The sequence below is a fragment of the Arvicola amphibius genome, chromosome 11 (genome assembly GCF_903992535.2).
Source record: "Arvicola amphibius chromosome 11, mArvAmp1.2, whole genome shotgun sequence".
NCBI lineage: Eukaryota > Metazoa > Chordata > Mammalia > Rodentia > Cricetidae > Arvicola > Arvicola amphibius.
Genome location: NC_052057.2, coordinates 108,676,034 through 108,697,363, shown reverse-complemented (window position 1 = coordinate 108,697,363; position 21,330 = coordinate 108,676,034). Strand labels below are relative to the sequence as shown.

General features: G+C 39.7%; 1 protein-coding gene across 7 annotated transcripts in view; it reads right to left on the bottom strand.

Annotated features, from left to right (window-relative positions):
* Window positions 1-9,286: 9,286 nt before the first annotated feature.
* Musk (muscle associated receptor tyrosine kinase) overlaps window positions 9,287-21,330 on the bottom strand; it is a 75,747-nt gene continuing 63,703 nt past the window's right edge. For 4 of the 7 annotated variants that reach the window (XM_038347844.1, XM_038347847.1, XM_038347846.1 and 1 more), the window contains 4 exons: window positions 13,602-13,800; window positions 13,011-13,202; window positions 11,278-11,426; window positions 9,287-9,969 (listed from right to left, as the gene is read on the bottom strand). In XM_038347844.1, the coding sequence (XP_038203772.1) occupies window positions 9,287-9,969; window positions 11,278-11,426; window positions 13,011-13,202; window positions 13,602-13,800 (1,223 nt within the window). Of the gene's footprint in view, window positions 9,970-11,277; window positions 11,427-13,010; window positions 13,203-13,601; window positions 13,801-20,693; window positions 20,718-21,330 lie in introns of all 7 variants that reach the window. The other 3 variants (XM_038347843.1, XM_038347842.1, XM_038347845.1) reach the window with 1 other exon arrangement.

Genomic DNA, 21,330 nt, shown 5'->3' with positions numbered 1-21,330 from the left:
TTGTGTCCTAATTTTCTGAGAAATCACCATACTGATTTCCAAGGCAATTGTATAAGTTTACACTCCCATCAGCAACGGAGGAATGTTCCCCTTACCCTACATCCTATTCAGCATAAACTGTCTTCAGTGTTTTTGATTTTGACCATTCTGACAGGTATAAGATGGAATCTCAGAGTTGTTTTGATTTGCATTTCTGTGATGGCTAAGGATGTCGAGCATTTCCTTAAGTGTCTTTCAGCCATTTGAAATTTGTCTGTTGAGAGTTATCTGTTTGTGTCTGTAACCCATTTTTAATTGGATTATTTGTTTTATTGATGTCAAGTTTCTTTAATTCTTTGTATATTATGGAGATCAGTCCTCTGTTTGATGTGGGGTTGGTGAAGATCTCTTTTCATTCTGTAGGCTGTTGTTTTGTCTTTTGACCATGTCCTTTGCTTTACAGAAGCTTCACAGTTTCAACAGATCCCATTTATTAATTGTTTCTCTCAGTGTCTGTGCTGCTGGGGTTATATTTAGGAAGTGGTCTCCTGTGCCAATGCATTCAAGTGTACTTCCCACTTTCTCTTCTATGAGGTTCAGTGTGTTTGGTTTTGTGTTGAAGTCTTTGATCCATTTGGACTTGAGTTACTTGAAATGATAAAATATCATTATTTATTTGCCAATGCATAAATATTTACATGATCATGTAATAATGGTTAGCTAGTTTTTGGTTTTACCACATTTAGGACCAATCTATAGTCAAAGTACCCACATCTAAATGAGCTAAATAACAAAAACGCAAATGATCCAGATCCTGACAGCATACAAATACAAAACCTAATGTTGCAAGCAGAGAGGGAAGTGATGGCAAAAAAAAAAAAAAAATGTGAAACTCGAATTTTATTGTATTTAATTGGGAAACAGTGGGTAACCTTTTTATATTTGGAAAAGTTAGAATAAACCTGACTAAGAAGCTAGCTATCATGTCTCAGGATGAAGAGAGATTTGAGCGAAAGTTCTCTAAACTGCCTGTCTTTAATGAGGGCTGTCTCCGTCAGGGTTCTCTAGAGTGGAATGAGGTAGAACTAATCCAATAGCAGCTGCTTATAAATGGAAGGTCCAAGAATCCAGTAGTTATTCAGTCCACAAGCCTGGATGTCTCAGCTGGTCTGCAGTGTGTAACCAAACCCTGAAGAAGTAGGCTGTAATGCTATCAAAGGCATGGACTTGCAAGCGAGGTGAGAGAAAACAGGTAAAGAGCACAAAAACTTTCTTCTTCTGTGTCCTCATATAGCCTTCCAGCAGAAGGTGTGGCCCAGTTTAGAGCTTGTCTTTCCACCTCAAAAGGTATGGATTAAAGATGTATCTTCACACCTCAAAGATCCAGATTAGAAGTAGATCTTCCTTATTCAAATTAGCAAGCATCCCTCACAGGTGTGCCTCATTTTGGAGTTTTAGTTAGTTCCATGTGTAGTCAAGTTTACAACCAAAAATAGCCATCCCAAGAGGAGATGCTATATACCTTCTTAAACCGATTAATTTAGAAGAGAGAAATGAACATGTTTGTTGGAACTGCAGTGCCCAGCACTACAAAAGCTAAGACTAACAATGGTAAGGTTTTGAGTACAAAAGCTGGGGCTGGAGGTAAAAAGCAAGAAGGGACTTGGGTTTTCTTCACTGTCCCTGTGGAAAAGAATTTTTTACCTTAGATTTGTTACCTCTGTAAGCAAATAGTTTAAAATATGCTTGTTGTTGTAAGGTACCCACAAGAGAAAACTACTTAGGTATGGGTTAAAAGCAATGGAAAGTTTTTAAAGCCAACCAGAAAGTACACTGGGTTTTCAGGATCCTAGTGTAACCCTAAACCTTCCTTAGGGTGAGCTTTTAACCATGAAAAAGATATTCTGGGTTGACATACTTTAGTTACCACCAACAAAAAGCCAGAAACAGAACTACAAAAGCTAAAAAGCAAATTAGTACATTTAGAGACTTTCCTAGAACTATAAATTTTGATGGATTATGTAGTAGGAGACTGCTCATTTTTCCCCAGTCTCCCAGACCCATATACTCACACAGAAACTATATTAATTACAAAACTGCTTGGCCTATTAGCTCAGGCTTCTTATTAATTAACTCTTACATCTTAAGTTAACCCATTTCTATTAATCTGTGTATTGCCACAAGGCTGTAGCTTACTGGGTAAGGTTCTTTTTTGGCGGCTTTTTCCTTTGGCAGCTACATGGTGTCTCTTGTACTCCTTCTACTCTCTCTCTATATCTCTGTTCATATTTCCCACCTGGCTTTACTCTGATAAGCCATTGGATAAAACAGTTTTATTCATTAGACAATAAAAGCAACACTTATGCAGAAAGACCTCCCACATCACTTCCCCTTTTCTATCTAATTATAAAGAAAGGTTTTAACTTTAAAATAGTAAAATTACATATAACAAAACAGGTATTAAACAAGAATTACAGCTATCTCTTTATAAGTCTAAAGTTTTATATCTAATTTGTCTTTTATCATAATCAAGGAAAACTATGACACTTTGTCTTCAACTCTTCAAGGACCCCAGAAAGATATATTATTCCCTGAAAAAACAGGAAGAGCATTGTAAGCAACTTCCAAAGTTCTAGACTTGAAGGAGACATTTTGTTCCATGTCCAGTTCTTACAGAATACCATCAAGCAGTCCAGGAAAGATCAGTTTCCTTCCCAAATGGGTAGCCTTGTCCCAGAGAAGGCAGATTCCATAACAAGATTCTTCAATGCCCATCAACCTCTCTGAAGTAATTGTTGCTGCCAGAAGCAGACATGTATCACTGTCAAGGAAAGTTCTTAAAGCATTTTAAATGCCATATTCTGTAGTCTTTGAAGTGTTGAGGATTATCTATCTAACTGAAATATATCTCTGTATATCTAGAACACTTAATTAACATGATTACTAGTTTGACTGTTATAAATGATTATCTATTAATCTGCAATTTAAAATTATATATTAAATTTTTAAATGAGCTATATAAATATAATACCTTAAACAAGAGCAGAAATACATATAGACAGTATAACAAAACTCAACCTTAAATTTGTATCAATAGAGCAAGATCCATACCAATGCAAAGTATTGATCATTATATCATATCTCCTCCCCCCCTTTTTTTTAGAAAGAGATTGACTGTGACAGTTTAACCATTTACAACCAACCCTTTTAAAATGAAAATAAGCATTTATAAACAATCACTTTGGGAATTTGAGTGTAGTCTTCTCCAAACTGCTTCTGGCTGTTAGTTGGGCAAAGTATTTTTAGGGGTTCATGGAGACCTTTCAGAGGGTCTTGTTCCATCAAACTACATTAGCCTGGAAGGAATCCACAGATTCTCATCCTCTGTGGAAACAAAAGCAGAACCTCTTTTCCAAGAAACATATCCTTAGACCCAAATTTTGAAGTCAAGATACCTTTACGTTGGTTTAACTTAGTAGCCCCTAGAATCAAATATCTTTTTGTGGTCCAAAAATTCAAAGAAAACACAATAATATATATAATCCAGACTCTCTGTGTATATTCCACATTTGTGTGACTTTTTTATTACTCCTTTAATCTATGACTGTACTCTTTCATATTGCTTTTACTGTCTCTTTAAAGACTTTACTTCTTTTTATAATGGTCTATACTCTTTTTCCTCTCTCTCCCAAGCCTATGTACATTTTTAAACACTGACCATTCAGAGGTCTTTTTCATCTGAATCTGTCTTTATTGCGTATCTGTAATCATTTTCTGATCAGGAATTCTTTAAGTGCTAAGTGGGCATGGCTAGGGCCAACTCTAGGGCCCTGCTTGTTTGCTCTGCCCAGTCCAACATGGCAGAGGTATGTTCACTACCTCTATAAGCCATGTACACCACCCAAGTTCCAGGGACACAGCTGGTCTACGTTGCCATTAAGCAATTTGCAACACGGTGCTCACAGACCCCATTTAAGTGCAAGACTTCCTGAAAGAGTCAAAGTTCATTCTGCCAGCATGAATCAGGAAGCCATCTCTTAAAGAAGCCACACAATTTTTGCTGCTTATGCTGAGTCAGGAAGCCTTCTCTTAAAGTAGCCTAGTCTCTGCTCATTGTCAGCAAACAGAGCCTATTTGAAAAAATGCAGCTACCAAGAAGCTGTGCTTAACTTTGCTCTTTTGTATCTAGAATTCCTTCCCAAGCTCTCTCTGTTTTTATGTGGATGCAGTTGTCCCACATTGGACACCATTTTGTAGTAAGACTGCTTGTTCATTTCCCAGCCTCCCAGACCCAAATAATTACACATAAACTATATTAATTACAACACTGTTTGACCTATTAGCTCAGGATTCTTATTGACTAACTCTTACCCATTTCTACTAATCTGTGTATCACCACGAGGCTGTGGCTTACTGGGTAAGTTTCTGTTTTGGTGGCTTTCTCCTTTGGCAGCTACATGGCATCTCTTTGACTCTGCCTACTCTCTCTATATCTCTGTTCATATTTCCCACCTGGCTTTGCTATGCTAATCCATTGACCAAAACAGTTTTATTCATCAGCTAATAAATGCAACACATATACAGAAGGACATCCCACATCAGGATTAGGTCTTTGTTTTAGTTTTGGCAGGTGGTGCTTTCTGTGTGCTGAGTTATACAGCCTGATGGTTGTATAACTCATGGCATTGATTGTGCTAAAGTCTGGGGGTATACTAAGTTCTGAGAGCTTTTACACTTATATATTACTCTAGTTCCTTTTGCTATGACCAAGTGCCTGAAACTGAATCCCTTATGTGGCTTATGATTCTGGTGGATGGAGGGTCCAAACAGTAAGGTACTAGGTTGCTGACTATGACAACATGTCCAGGAAATACAGAGGAAGCTGGGACACACATGAACTGACCTCACTTCATGACAACCCACCATTATGAAGACTTCTTTACTCTAAGATACCAGAACTAATCTCTTCTGAGGGTGATGCCTACAATGCCTTTGATGCATACAGTCAAACCCCTGGTTTTATAACAGTTTCAGTGCTCCTCAGTCATGTCACCTGGGGACCAAGCATCCATAAAATGACCCTTTGGGACACAGCCAAACCATAGCATTAGCCAATATCATACAGAAAAAAATCGTTTAAATTTATGAAACCATCACTTTGCAAATAAAACTGTATCAGAGAAGGAAATGTCAAATTTTCAACGTGGAAATGTTGGTGCAAAATCTTAACAGATCAGAAGGTAAATATAAACTTGAAGTCCAAAAAAAATTTATTCTCAGAATACAAGGTGGTTTCAATATTGAGTCAATTTACATTATTAACATATCAACTAGGGAAAAATATAGTCATTTGAATATGTTGAAATTCAGCATCATTTTTCAATGAATAAAAACTTATAACAAAGACACAGGAAAATCTATATTCCAACACAATAGCAGTGGTTCAAATGTGTATGACAAAATTTAATGCTTTAATATATAAAGTGCCTTTATAAAGCAATGAGAAAGAGGTACACTCAACAGAAAAATATTAGTATCACACAAATCCTAAGTCAACTGTGCTCAAAACATTGAAAAATATTTAAAATAATCAATATTTAAATAACTGTAAGTGCAAGCTGCAAAATGAAAAAATTCTGAGTTACTATATTGGCAATGATCACAATGCTAATGTACTTAGAGTTGGTGAGACTAGGAGAAATGCAGAAATGTGTTCTGTCATTTGTCTGGAAGATATATGTATTGACAAATTAATCAAGAAATGGAATTGTCAGTATATTCAAAATCATTAAAAGTACAAGTGCCCTTTAATCTATAAATTCCACTTCTGGGAGTGATACCTAAAGAAATTACTTAAGAAAAATGTTCACATTGTCCATCAACAAAGATTCTGAAAGATTATATTTTATTATGAAAAATAGATATAAGCATAATTCCAACAATGAACTATTACATTATAAAAACTATAATAAATTCATATATCCAATCATTACAAGTGATGCTGTACATAAATTTTTGATACAGAATATATTAGCATACATTAGATTATAAGAACACAGATCAAATCTGTATAACAGTATCATTCTGTCTGTTTTACTTTAAATTATCTCTTATCTATCTATCATCTATCAATCATCTGTTGATCTGTTTATATAACTATCATCTCTCTATCATTTATTTACCTAACTATATATGATCTATCTATCTATCTATCTATCTATCTATCTATCTATCTATCTATCTATCTGTCTGTCTACATTTACTTCCCTATCTACTTATTGATAAATGATGGTAGAATATTTTTGTGATATTAAAATTAATAAGCAACAACTTGTGTTTCTTCATTCATACAATGGCTTATTATTATTGTGAAGTATATGTTATTAATGTATGTTGATTGTTATTTTTTCCTTTTCATAAGAAATGAACTCTTTTACAAGGGAGAAAGCAATATTTATTTTAAGGTAAAATATACATTTATTTTCTCTTCATATGAAGTATAGCAAAAGCATAATTTGCTTTTTAAAAATAAACCTTACATTTCAATTTTAAAATGAACAAAGTAAAACATTAGACTACTGGCAATTACTAAAAAAAAACTATAAATGAATGGCGTAGGAAAAGAAAATTTCAATTCTTACTTTTACTTTTTGAGATTGAATTTTGTTATTGTGTAGTCAAAGCTGGGCTGGAAGTTTCAACCTTTATGGCTCAGACTCCCAAGTGCTGGATTGAAGGCTTGTGCTGCTGTGCCCAGTTCAATTTCACCAGAGTTTGAAATGAAAATGGCATTCTCTTCTTTACTTAAAAAAGAGAGTATTGTGTGGGTAAACTCCTTGCCTCACAGGGATGGACCTGAGTTCAGGTCTCTAGAACCCACATCAACCCATATGCAGCAAGCCCTGCTGTAACTTCTATACTTCTACAGCAAGATGGAGGTATAGACAGGAGAAGCCCAAGGAGCTATCAGGTCAGTACCAAACAAAAAGACATCTTGTCTCAAACAAGGAGAAGATAAGAACCAACACTAGAGGTTGTCTTCTGTCTTCTCCATGTGCACTATGACACTGGGCAACACCCCACACAATGAGCATATGCTTGTGTACCCAAATATAAAAATGGTCATAAAAGGCTATTAATTTTTTTATCATAACAAATACTTAGTGTTATGGGTTATCTTGTACAATGCAGGTATGATAACATTTCTAAGAGACTGTGACGATACACAATGAAAGTTTCATTTTTATTATTATTTTAATTATGTATCTTGTGGGTATGTGCCCAGGAGTGCAGATGCCCTCAGAGGCCAGAGACATAGAAATGCCTGGGACCTGGAAGTACAGGTGGTTGCAAAGTGGGTACTGGAGAAATGAACTCCAGTTCTTGCAAGAGCAGTGTGTGCTCTCTGCTGAGCCATTTCTCCAGGCTCCATAGCAAAAGTTGTAATACTGTGCATGCCATATGATCCATACATTTCTTTCCTTAGACTGCCCGTAAAGAGGTATTTAGGGCTGTGTACAAATGCAGGAGATCATAATACTGTTTATGATGATGAAACTAGGAGAACCCTCCATGTTCAGAAATCTACGGTTGATTACATTATGGGATAACCATAGATAGTATCAGAATTACATTGATTTTTAGAACAATAATGACATGTAACAAATTCATAATAAACTGTGAAGTGATGGGAAGTTTTCCTTTTCTACTCTATCCTAATTCCAGAGGACGTATATTGACGTCATGTGCAAAATAACCTGGTGCTTGGCTGTGTTGGGTATCTGGACACTTTCACAGACTTGCTGGTGACTTATTGATATCATCCTGCACTTACTAACATATCCCTCCCTTTTCAAATTGCTGTACTGGACCCATGTTCCTACACTGTGCCACACTATAGCCGGCTACCAAGGAAATAACTTAGTGGTTTTATTCCAAAAGTGCAATTAAAACTCATGCTGAGACAAACATGCCAGCCACTGGATGGTTAGATCGGTTATAACTGATAATACTAAATAGGCTTTCTTCCTAGTCATTGAAAACCCTTAGAAAAACAGTAACAAGGCATATGGTGTAGGTTTTGAAATCACACACGGATGACAAGTCACATCCACATGTCCTTATGTATGTGTGTAGGTTTCCACTGAAAAACTTAGGCATTGGGGGACCTGAGTCCAGGAAGTTAAAAAAAAAGTCATATTAAGTAACAAGATGGTTTGATCCACTGTGCAGAATCTGCACAGTGCTCTGGTAATCACAGGACCCATCAACCAAAATGCCTTTTAAAAGGACAACCAGTCTGAATGCACAAAAACATTCCTTGTGAAATAACTTGGAACCACAAAGCATCTTGCAATAACTGATATTATAGCTCATGTTTTACAATATTAAGTGGCCTGTGGCAACATAATTACTGTATGGTAAACTCAAGAGCACATAGAAAAGAAAAATACCATACTTGACAGAGATAAAAATAAAATGTATCTGCCACTTATGATACTTTAAGGAAAAAATGTGTCAATATAGTTTTCATAAAGCAAGGTAGATTGGTAAGTTATGAAATTTTTTTGCAGAAAAACAGGAGGAGTGAGGTGAACGAATCACCTCGAAGCTGAGGGCACACAGGAACGGCTTCTGGTGGAGAGTAGGCAGAGAAAAGTAGCCAGGATGTGCAGTCAGCACAGAGCTTGCAGGTTTTCCACTTCTTATCCCTTAAGACCCCATCAGTAAAATAGACGCACAGCTCAAGAATGAGAATATGTGGTTGCACATTCAATGCAAGAAAGAAGAAAAGCAGCACAAAGGACCGGTTGTGTTTCTTGAGTGATGTAAGAATGGCTTCCTGTCTTTAGGTTCCTGTCCTCATCAAAATACACAGAGACACACTGTTTTTACAATGGACAGGGTGTCTTCTTTCAAAAATGAAACTGAAAAATAAAAAAAAATGAAGCTGCACATACGGCTTTGGGTTCAACTGAGCACGGCAGTCTCGGTCTGAGGGATGATGCAAGAACGGAACCCAGGCTATTCTCATTATACAATATGTATTCGGAGCTGTCCCTTTGAGGGTGAAGCGCCACCTAAGGTCCTCTTAATTTTCCTAGCTTGGTTCTCCAACCTCCTATTTCAATGGGACCCTCCTAACCTGCGGGGTTTTCACGATCTGTTTCTTGCGGGAAGCAAGCTACTGGCTTGTGATATCTACGTTAAACCCTTTCCTCTCTGGTCCTATCCAGCCTCTGCTGTAGGATTCCTCCAGCCCACCGTCTGAAAAGAGCCTGTCGGGGTTGTTTGAGCACAGTCAACCCTAGACACCCACCGTTCCCTCCACTCTCTCGCACATGCGCTGCAGGATCCGGTGGATACTGCAGAAGCTGGGTCTGTCTGCGGGCAGCTTACTCCAACACAGGCGCATGAGGTTGTACAGTTCCAAGGGGCAGTTCTCGGGGCAGGAGAGGATGTTGCCATCTCTCACATAGTAAATGACCTCCTCATGGGCCATCCCATAGTATGGCTGCAGGCCATAGGAGAAGATCTCCCAGAGGACCACACCATAAGCCCACACATCCGACTCTGTGGTGTACCGGTTGTAGAAGATGGACTCAGGTGGCATCCAACGGATAGGGATGGCGTCGTTTTCATTAGCTTTGTAGTAGTCTGCAGAGTAGATGTTCCTGGACAGGCCAAAGTCTGCAATTTTCACTACCATGTTCTCCCCCACCAGGCAGTTCCTGGTGGCTAAGTCCCGGTGGACAAACTTGCGCTCCGACAGGTAGGCCATGCCGGCTGCCACTTGCCTGGCAATACAGAGCTGTTCTGCACAGGACAAGGGTGGAGGGCCAGGGCTGGACATCCGAGCCTTTGTGGACAGGTCACTGTGACTGAGGCTGCACACGGTGTGAGGGGCCATGCTTCGGAGGAACTCGTTGAGGTCACCATAGGCCATATATTCAAAGAGCAGACACATAGGCTTTCCTACTGCACACACGCCTGCAATTAAAATATCTTGGTTAGGCTGAGTCTTTACACAGTAAAAAAGCATTCCAAAATTAAAGGATCGAGCCAGAAAGATGCTTTTCCCTCTGTTATCTTTCCACATAGTACCTACCACCTTACTTCTTACACATCCATTGTATTAGAGATGTTTCTCAGACATTTTAGCTCTTGGAATGGAGAGATTATTCCCTGTTTCTTTAAATCCCTCCAACTAACCAGGTATCTGGAGAGCAAGTGCAAAGTAACATATGGTAAGTGGATTCAGGAGCAGGGGTTTGCTGGGAATGTGTGATGTAACCATTCTGTTTAGTTCTCTGAAGAATAAGAACAAGAAATATGCTGTGGGATAATCCTTTTGTACACTGTAAAGATGTGTCACTTGTATTGGTTTAATAAAATGCTGATTGGTTAGTAGCCTAGCAGGAAGTATAGATGGGGTGACCAGACTAAGAGAATTCTGGGAAGAGGAAAGGAAGGGATATAGTCACTAGCCAGATGCAGAGGAAGCAAGATGAGAATGCCTTTCTGATAAATGATACCAAGTCATGTGGCTAAACATAGACAAAAATTATGGGTTAATTAAACTTCTAAGAGATTGTTAATAATAAGCCTGAGCCAATAGGCCAAACATTAATTATAATTAACATAAGCCTTTGTGTGTTTCTTTGGAACTGAATGGCTGTGGAACCAGGCAGGACAGAAACTTCCATTTATAGAAATATCTACCACATTTAAGAAGAACAATACAAAGAACCCAAGATTCTTAGAGGAACTTCTTGAAATTTAGAGTTTTATCTTTGATGTCCATTTTATAAAGAAAGTAATGTTCATATACATAGAGTTTTACACAGTGTGAGGAAGACATTTGAAAAATCTTAGCATCTTACTATATGTGAGAAATAAATGATTAGCTTGTACCACTATGTCTGATGGGCATTCTCATCTTGCTTAGAAAAAATAAAGTGGACATATGATATACATACTTCTAAGCTTTACTAAATTCTGTGATGGTGAATTAGTGTCAATGGAATTTTCTTCGTGTGGAGATGCTTGAAGCAGTTTCTAGTCAGAACAGAGGCAGTAGTGACTGAGACAGTTGGAAGGGATGGAATTAAAGGGATGTCTGTGAGGCACCGAGTGTCCTGAAAGCTGGGGTGGACTGTATGTCAGAAAGTAGGTGAAGAGGCTAAACTAGGAAAGGAGGAAAGAGCCATCCCGCTGATGATTGAGAAAGATGAAGGAAGCAGAGGTTAGAGGAGGTCTTCACGGAGGAACCCTTTTCCTTCGGTGACATTCTCATACCTAAGAGCTTCACGATGTTGGGGTTGTCAAATTCTGCCATGAGGGCCGCCTCCCTCTGAAAGTCCGCTTGCATGTCTGCAGAGGCCTCCTCCTTCAGCATCTTCACGGCCACCATAGTAAAAGGTTCATAAGGAAGTAGGCCTGGAGCCCTAAGAGATAAACCATAGATGGGGATGTTTATACCCCAGGATTATATTTATTCACATTTATAGAGCCATCCCTGATGCTTATGCAGCCTTTCCTGAGCCACAAACCAAAGGAAGACGACAGTAGTCATGCTTCAACTTCTGTTTTTTTAATTTGGCTTTTTTTATTTTTTTTGTTGAATATTTTTTATTAAAAATTTCTGCCTCCTCCCCGCCTCCCATTTACCTCCTCCTCCCCCTTCCACTCTCCCTCCCTCTCCTGTCCGAAGAGCAGTAAGGGTTCCCTGCCCTGTGGGAAATCCAAGGTTCTCCCCCCCTCCATCCAGGTCTAGGAAGGTGAGCATCCAAACAGGCTAGGCCCCCCCAAACCAGTATGTGTAGTAGGATCTCTCTCTCTCTCTCTTTCTCTCTCTCTCTCTCTCTCACACACACACACACACACACACAGAGAGAGAGAGAAAGAGAGAGAGAGAGAGAGAGCTAACATGTCCATTCTAATCCCCTATTGATTAGTCTGAATACAAATTCCTTAAGGGTGAAGGCTACGGCTGACAGCTTTTATGTTCCCCATACAGCCTAAAGTTGCATCTTGTCAGTCTCATAGTGGTTAGACTTTTCATTTTAAATGCAACCTCAAAATCAAGGCTGTTTTAAGTGGAAATAGGGCCATGCTGCTTAAGGACAAGACTGAAAACTGGTGATTAAATCCAATTCCATATCCTGGATGCCCAGGTAGGCATCTTTGGAGCGGCATCCACACAGAGTAGGTATTTATTCCATTTTACATAAAGCCAAGAAATGAGCTATGAGTGACTGTAAGATACCCCTTTCCTGAACTCACTGATTTTTGAATATGTACATTTTCCTTGTCTGTTTTGATATTCCATGAATGTCTATTTAATGTCTACAGAAGTCAAATTCTGAGTTCTTAAACACGAATTCAAAGGAAACTTGAAATGAAGCAGAGAATGACAACAGAAAGAAGAAAAGGAAGTAAACAGAGATTGTTACCAAAGCAATGTAAGAAATTATGGCTAAAATGTATAGAAAATTATTTCCTAGAAGGGAAATATGGTTGAATTACTAGTAACTTCTTGTAAACTGCTTATTGGATTTCCTATAAATTACAAATTTAATGCAGCACACTACATTCTTTCTAGGTATACTATTTTCTAGTAAAAAGGGGGTATTGAGATTTACAATAGAACATGTTGGGTCGAGAGATGGCTCGGAGCACTGACTGCTTTGAGGATCCACACAGAGGCTCACTCCCATCTGTAACCCCAGTTCCAGGGGATCCAATGCCCTCCTCTGGCCTCTGCTGGCACTGCGCCCACCTGGTGCACATGCATATATGCAGGCAAAACACCAACCCATGCAAAATAAAAAAATAAATAAATCTTCAAAAATAGCATTCAATTCAAACAAATGATGTAAAGGATTAGGAAACTTGATAACAACTTTGTATACAGTAGGTCAGTCTAAAGATCCAGTGATTTTTTTTTTTCAAGTATAGTGAATTCCAACAGAGATTCCTTCCCGCAACTCCCCCCCCCCACCCCAGGCCTGCATCATGATTAATTTTACCTTGCTTGAAAGACCCTTCCAAACGCTCCCTCTCCAATGTCTCTGACGTACTCAATGTTATTCCTGGGATACTCCAGGCTGAGCAACTTGGGATTGAGGAGGAGTGGCATCCTCTGGTACATGGGGTTGGGATGGAGTCTGTCCAGCAGGAGCTCGGAAGGCAGTGTGGTGAGGGTCACGGCCGCTGACTCCCTGCAGGCAAGACCAACAATGGCCTTTGATCTTGAGCCTTAAGGATGTGTAGAAATGCCTAGAGTACATAGTACTAAGTTTGCTGAGGGCTCTGGGGCTTGAGAACAATGAAGTGTGTCACTTGGTCTCTAGTCGAGAGGCACCTTTAATCACTGTCTGTATCAGCGGCAGTGGTGGGAGAAGACAGGATGCAGGAGTAGCCATTTTTCGACAAATGATTAAGTTCTCTCGGTTGTAAAAACTGACTTTGGTACTTGTGACATTTTTAAAGTCCAAGCTAGGTATCTAGGGCATGGACGTTAGTAAGGTGACGGTGGTGTGGCAGACACTCCCCTTCTAATCCCCAGGTCCAGAACCGAGAATGTGGGCTGTAAGGCATGGCTGTGTGTGGGGCCTCACCTTTTCTTGTTTTTCCACTCCCTCCTTCTTCGGCAGCAGTAAAGGATGGCAATGGTAAGGAGGGCAAACAGGGCGAAGCTGGACATGATGGAGATGATGACCGTCATGGAGTGCGCAGGAGAGACAGCGAAGGAAGAGGTGGAGGAAGGCAGATTTGGAATGTCCACACTCGGCTTGGAGGACGTTATCGGCGGGAATGCTGCAGGGAAACAACATTGCTTCCTGCTTATCTTGGAAACTTCCAGAATCAGTGTTTGAACTGAAACACTCACTGCAGCAGCCTGAAAGATATGCTAGGGTATCAGGACCTCCTTGGTGAACTGTCTGTAAAGTCCGGGATTAAGAATTCAATAAGGTTCATTTGCAAAGAAGAGGAGACTCGGAGGAGAAATATGATTTTCTGAAAGAAATATAAATCCCAGGCCTAGGCTCCTTATGCCTGACTCAAAATATGCACTAAAAATATTTTCACATAAAGAGACTGAAGGTGAGAACATCTGTGTGTGTGTGTGTGTGTGTGTGTGTGAGTGTATGTGTGAATGTGTGTGCAGTGGATTTACAAATAATAAAAATAATGGAAGAATATGGACAATGAAATCCTTGGGATAAAAAGGAGCAGAAGTCAATTCATCTAAAACTTGAACTCGAGTCAAACTCCCATGTGAAAGGACCAATAAGATTAAGAAAACAAGTAAAGTCTGCACTTGTGCTAGAATAGACACATGCTACCCTTATGTTGCCCTGCTTGCAAGGTCATGGTGGATGTAGTTAAAAAGCCTTATGAATACCTTGAAATCTTCTTTGCAGAGTGAGTGAAGACAAAAACCATGGAAACAGAATATTGTATGCATAACCAAAACCAGTCCTGACAGCTAAGAATCAGCTTTGTAGCCTAAAGAGAAGATCTTTTCTTCAAACATCTGGGGAAGACCGACAGATGTGGCTGCCATTAGGTCACAAAGATAAACCTCAATAAATATCAAAAGCATAAATGCACAGCTCTGTTCTCTCGCCCAAAATGCATATAGTGAGAGATTAAATAGAATCCAACAGGACGATGAAGAAAAAGAGAGATCTATGGCTTTTCTGGTTAAAAAGTTAGAGGTAGCCATAGCTAGAAAACAAAAGTCTTAATGGCATGTATGAAATTAGCCTAAAATTGCAGTCACTGATGAACTCATGGTTTTCTCGGCTTCTGTTACACGTGAGGAAGAGAATGAATGGAATGTGAGACCTTAGACAAGCAACAGTAACTCTTGAGAACAAAAGGAAAACAGGGACACAACAATACCCATGTGCAAGCAGAAGTTACTAAGTGAGACTACACACACTCCAAATGACAGAGATGAGTCAAGTTCAAGTCTTTTAAATATTTACAACATAGTTGGATGAGTGGAATTTTAATTGGAAAAAGACAAGAAAGCCACAAAGGTAGCAATTAAGAAGGGTTGTCTCGACAGACTCAAAGATCAATAAAAACAAAATAGTATGTAATTATGTAGTCACATTTCAAAATCTTAGAGAAAATGATAGGAATACAGTAGTTACCAAATATGAATAAAAATATGCCTGAGGAGTAGAACCATAAGCAAGAAATTACTTTTAAATACCATTGTGTAATGACAAACACGCTTGGGAGACGAGAGAGTTAAAATTCCAGTTATCGCAATATGTCCCATCTAGAGAACACACGTTTAATCCATTACGGAAGTTCCAGTGCTAGTATATAACCCAGAAACATTAGTTTGAAAGCAAAGGGCACACGCCAACTATGACAGAGCTTCAGAAGTGCCATGCCAGAGTGAGCAGTTGCTGACTGATCCCAGTACAGTAAGAGAATACAGGTTTCACAAGCAGGAAGATAGTAATATAAAAAACCAAAAACACCAAAGAAAACTGTATTTCAACAGGAACCAAAGACATTTAGAAAGGGGCATTCTTAAAGCGGTGGCTGTAAGAAGTGCCTCCATCCGCCTACTTAGATTGGAGTGGGGGCAGCTCACCACTGCTGGCTGAACAAAAGAAAACCTTTAGTACAAGAGGTGCCCAGGGCCATTCGAAACACAGCATTCATGAAAGTGTAGGTTGTAAGGGGTGTTTATGTATGACTTCTTTTGGAGGAGGGGACATAGTGAAAACCGCTGCCCACTGATGGCTAAGCAAGTGGCTTTGAACTGTAGAGGTCAAGCTTGGTCACTGCTGTGACTTTAGGAAGGCACATGGTACAGGAAAACACTCAGTACAGCAATAGACATCTGTACGGGACTGGTGACAGCTTGGCTTATCAAGACACAGCCGTGGTGGGCTTAGGGTCTAACACCGGTCCACAGTCACCACCAGTTTTTCTCAATCCAAAGGAAACCTTACAGAAGTCAGCAAACGCCTCATTCTAAATCCAGTAAGGAATCATTACTAAAAGATACAGATTAATGTTATTTTTATATGTGGATTTTATAGAGCTACTCATATTGCATATAACACACGAGATAATGTGATATAACTTCTAAAGTTGATATGATATAATCAGGAAGTATATGGGTAATTTTTTCCTCTCAAAAAATATCAGAAAATTGGTTCGGTAGATAAAACCTTTGCTACACAAGAATGAGGATGAGTCTTTGAATCTCCAGAAACCAGTGAAAAGCTGAGTGTGGTGACATGAACTTGTAACCCCAGGACTGCGGAGGGGAGCACCGACAGCGGGGTCCCAGAGTTGATGGCTGGCCCATCTAACCATTAAGTGAGCACCTGGTTCAGTAAAAGTTCCTGTCTCAAAAAACGATATGGATAGTGGTGAACACATCAATGTCTAATCTCCACATATGTCCACATGGGTGCATCTACCCACACACACATGTGAACATAGACACACACAAACCATCCACTCACCCACCCAACCCACACACATGCAAACACACACTAAAGTATTAGAAAGTAAATTTTAATGACGTGTGTTTTAAAACTCCATGATCACTCTGAAAGATTTATTTTTAAAACACAAGAATTGGCATAGCTTCACCAGTTGTTCTGTATGGTTGCAAACATCCCTTCCTTTCTGGATAGTTCTATTATGATTCTTTGATTGCTGCTCAGCAGAACAAGTTGTTCAGGTATTCTCCAGAGCTCTGTCAGCTACCTCTTTGGACCAAATGACCAAGTCAGATTTCCATTATATTTCCGCTTTATCCTTAATTTTTGGCTAACAAACTTTGCATATTTATCTTTCCCCTGTGGGAAGACAGTGACATCTGAAGCTATGTATAAGGCAGTAATAAGTATTGTCACCTGACACCAAAATGTCCATGCCTTAATCCTGGATAGCCAACTTCCAGAACTTCGAGAAACAGATTCCTGTGGCTTACAAGCTTCTCCTTCTACTGTGCTTTGTTACTGTATGCTAATAGGCCAAAGTCAGCATGGCTACTGTAGGTGGCTGCATAGGGGGCATCATGACAGTTGAGTGGAATGAGGGTGGGAAGATAATGTTTTCCAAGGAAGAAATACATCTACTGGGTCAGAACCAAGCTGTTGGACTTCTCCCGAAGTGAGCCTGACAGTCACATTGCTGCAGATGGGAATTTTTATAGTTAATGCTGGGTGGGTTTGAGTTGGGAGAGGGAATGTCTGCAGAGACAATGCAGAGGATGTTCTCCCCCGGGAGAGGAATCACTTGAGAGAACCCCTAACATCACTTCCAACTCTGATTCTGTGAATTTCTAGCTTTCTCATCCCCACAAGATGGGCCCAACAAACATTTCAAATGATTGATTAAAATATTAGTTCATTACATAACTCTCTCTCTCCTTCCCTCGCTCTCTGACTTCATCTGTGGCCAAAGTAGCACCTGACCATGATGGAAACTGAATTTTAGAAGCAAAGCATGCATTTATTGAAATGCTGCTAAGAGGATTGTCAAGTTGTCTGGATGGTTTAGTGGTTTAGGATCAGAAATGTTTTGGCTGATGGGAGGAGCTTCCCCAGAATAGCATCTCCTGTAGAGCAAAGATATCAGAACAGCCAGGCAAACTTTTTTTTTTTTTTTTTTTTTTTTTTTTTGGTTTTTCGAGACAGGGTTTCTCTGAAGCTTTAGAGCCTGTCCTGGAACTAGCTCTTATAGACCAGGCTGGCCTCGAACTCACAGAGATCCGCCTGCCTCTGCCTCCGGCATGCTGGGATTAAAGGCGTGTGCCACCACCACCCGGCCCAGGGAAATTTTTCATGTCAGGTCTTGGAAATAAAAAAACAAAACAAAACAAAAAAACAAAAACGGCGGGGGGAGTAATAGAAAACCATCAGTTGTAACAATTGAAAAATTAGACTCTGATAATGGAGCCAGAATCAGGCAGATTAGGGCTTGAATACTGGTTTAACCCCTACTCTATGTAGGTCATGGAAGGGGAGGAGTCTGATGGTAGAACCAGCATCAGACAGAGTGGGCCTGAATACTGACTTAACCCCAATGCTACATTGGACCAGGGGAGGGTGGAGGGTGAGGGGAGTCAGCTGATCTATTCCTCACATTGACTAGTATGTAGAACGGAATGTGTTCACAGTACCTACTTCCATAGGGTTGTTGGGGGACTCACGAGAGACTGTGTACGACCACACTAAATCAGTTTGCCAGAATTGGGCTACGCAGATTCTCTAGGTGCAGAAATGGTGAGAATAGAGTTGGAAGGGACAGGGGATGAGAGAGATGTAGCTCTCTGTTACCGGAGTAAGCCAGATTGCATTTCGTTTCTACAGAGGCTTTGAAATAGAAGGCAGGCGCACTGCCGAGCGTGCCTGGAAGGCATGTGGAATCCCACAGAAGAGACAAACAGTCTGTTTAGTGCAGAGTAATGTAAATATGGCAAAGTCATGGCATATTCAGGGAGATATTTCACTTCAGCAAAAGATGATGTTAACGTAAAACAACCCCAGAGACTGCTGAAACTCTGCTCCCATGTTGAGCAAGAAAAAAAACTAAAGCAAAGAGAAAGAAGAACTTTAAAAGTTTTTAAATTGTGCCTCAAAGTGAGCTAGTAATGATATTTGGGATTTACTGAGAAGCCATAAAGCAGGGCCTGCAGGATGGCTCAGTGTGTACAGGCATTTACCACCGAGCCAGATGAGCTGAGCTTGATCCTCAGGACCCATATGGTGGAACTGACTCTCACACGCTGTCCTCTGGCCTGTGCGTATACGCACACGCATGCACACACAGGCTAAGTAAATACATGTAATAAGATCTTTTTTAAAAAAATAAATCATGAAAAGAGGAATATTTGAAGGTTTAAAACATTCCCATCGAACACAAGTTGGTGTGTGTAATCAGGACACTTTCCTTGCTAGAATTAAGTTAGCAGAGAAGACTACTTGCTTTTAACTCAGAGAGCACAGACATTCCCCACCTATGTCCAGAGAAAATTATCTTTTTACAAGAGCTGGAGCTGATTTTCTCAAATGTATATAAAAAATAACTCATACAATTGTTTTCTAAAGTCAAGAAATTAACATCTGTAGCTAGTTTGTGCTGCTGAGTATCTTAACTTGTAGCAGTTCTTTCTTTCCTGCATTTGGGTCCTGGGGACTGATCCATCAGGGTTGGCAGCAAGTGCCTTTACCCTTTGAGCTGTCTTGCTGGCCCTCCTGATGACCCTTTCAAAATTATTTTGCTTAGCTTTGTGAACACTATACTAAAAGGTGGCTATCCTAAAGCAATGCAACCATAAAAACCAAACGATCAAACAAAAGCTAATTCTTGTCCTATTCCACAGTCAGAAGATAGCATTCTATATTACAGGGAAATTAAGAAAGGGTTTTGAGGTGTTTTACCTCAAAAAAAATGATAAATAGGTAGATGAGGAGACAGGATTATCTGGATTTGAATGCTAGTACAGGAAATCAAACCATCACAAAATACTCCTCAAATATGTCCAGTTTTATGTATCAATTTAAAAAATGTAAGAGGAAGCTCAAATCCTAGATTGCACTCCACACCAAATGCTCCAGAATGTGTATGTGGGGAACCCGGGCAGCTACACTTTTTAAAGTTTTCCCACTGAAGCCAGTGTGTAGGGCAGATGAGGAGTCACCCTGAGCCAGTGCCTGGTGCCAACATTTGCAGCTGGGGAAGAATCAAAGCCAGAAAGCCGGAGGCCAGCGTGAGCTACAGAAAGAGATCACATCTAAGACAATCCAGGATGCATCTCAGATGTAGAAAGCTTGTCTGACATCGAGTTGGTCATGGGTTTGTTCCCCATCACCACCAAAAACCACACTATATTTGAGCCCCTTCTAAGAAGGATCGAATTTTTCTGAGTCTTCAGATAGAAACAATGGCCCACATTGGTCTTGAAGGTTTGATTTTTGGGAGGGCAGGGAAGAGTTGAGTAGAGGAGTGGGTTAAATGAATGAACACGATCAAAATGTGTCACACGAAAGTCCCAAAGAACTACTAATAAATAAACACAGCAAGAAAAGGGAGATTCCAGTGACATCCTAAGAGCTTCCTCTTTGTTACTAGTAGAGTGGTTAATTTTAGAATTAAAACGAAATATTATGAAAAGTAGGATTATGGAAGATTTATTGCCTTTTCATTTCCCCCCTTGGCTCAAATGACAAAATGTTCTGTAATTAATATAGAATTTGTGTATAAAAATTCAAGGACTAAAAGAAGACTAAGAAAAAATTTTTAAAATGTTCACCTAGTCCCCCCAAAAGAAAGACTTGTTACAAATGAAGATCACAAAACAACTCAATAGAGAAAAATAGTATTTGTTTCTATCCAAAAATAATTACATAGCATGAAATTGTTGCTGCAGAATCCAAAATCTTCGGTTAAACTTGACTGATTTTTCAGACATCTGAGGTATAAAAAAGGCCAACCATCTTGAGGAAGGAGATAGTATTTGCTCCCTTCGCTAAGAATCACGTTCTAGCTGAGGCAAGGGATGAGCCCGCCACTGTGTGTGAGGGTGGGGTAGGGAGGGGAGCTGATGACGCTCAGTACATTCTGTTCTGGAGATCGGGGAGTGTAATGTAAATAATACATGCACGAATCCACTTACAGACACAGAAGATTTCAGAGGCACAAACGGAATTACTTACTTGTTATGTTTTCTTTTTTATAATCTGAGGGGGAAAGGATAAAAATTGGTTTTAAGTAAGCATTTGAGGTATCTCCTAGATCCTTGAGCTACCGCTAAGAAATGCGACTTTCCCTGCCAGCGTTTAAATGAGTGACAGAAAAGCATTCAAACGTGAAGAGCGCATCTTTGAAACGAAACCAGCCATTAGGGTAGCATCGTCCTTACAAACGAAACTCATAAAGCACCATGCAGTCGCTCGGTGTGGTTTTGTGAGGTCAGTGTTTCCAAACATGTGGCTTGTTTTCTGCATGCTTAAAAAAATCTGCATCGTTGGCTAAGAAAGAGGATTATTTGTTCCTTTACGCCATTCCTCTGACAAACTATGAGATGTTTCTTAGCCGTTTTCCCATACATCCCTGAAAATGTTACACTCCGCACCCCTGTGAAATAAAGCAAGATCCAAGCAGCAGTTAAAAGTGCCCTTCGGTTTATTTGAAAACAAATGAAATTAATCTTTATGCTAACCTATGTGATTAGGATAGTATTAGGATTCTGCTGTTAACACGTGTGGAGATGGCAAAGCGAAAAACATTAGAACAGCCTAGAAAGCCTGAAAATATTAGGAGCTTTGAGGACACACCTTACTTGACTCTAAA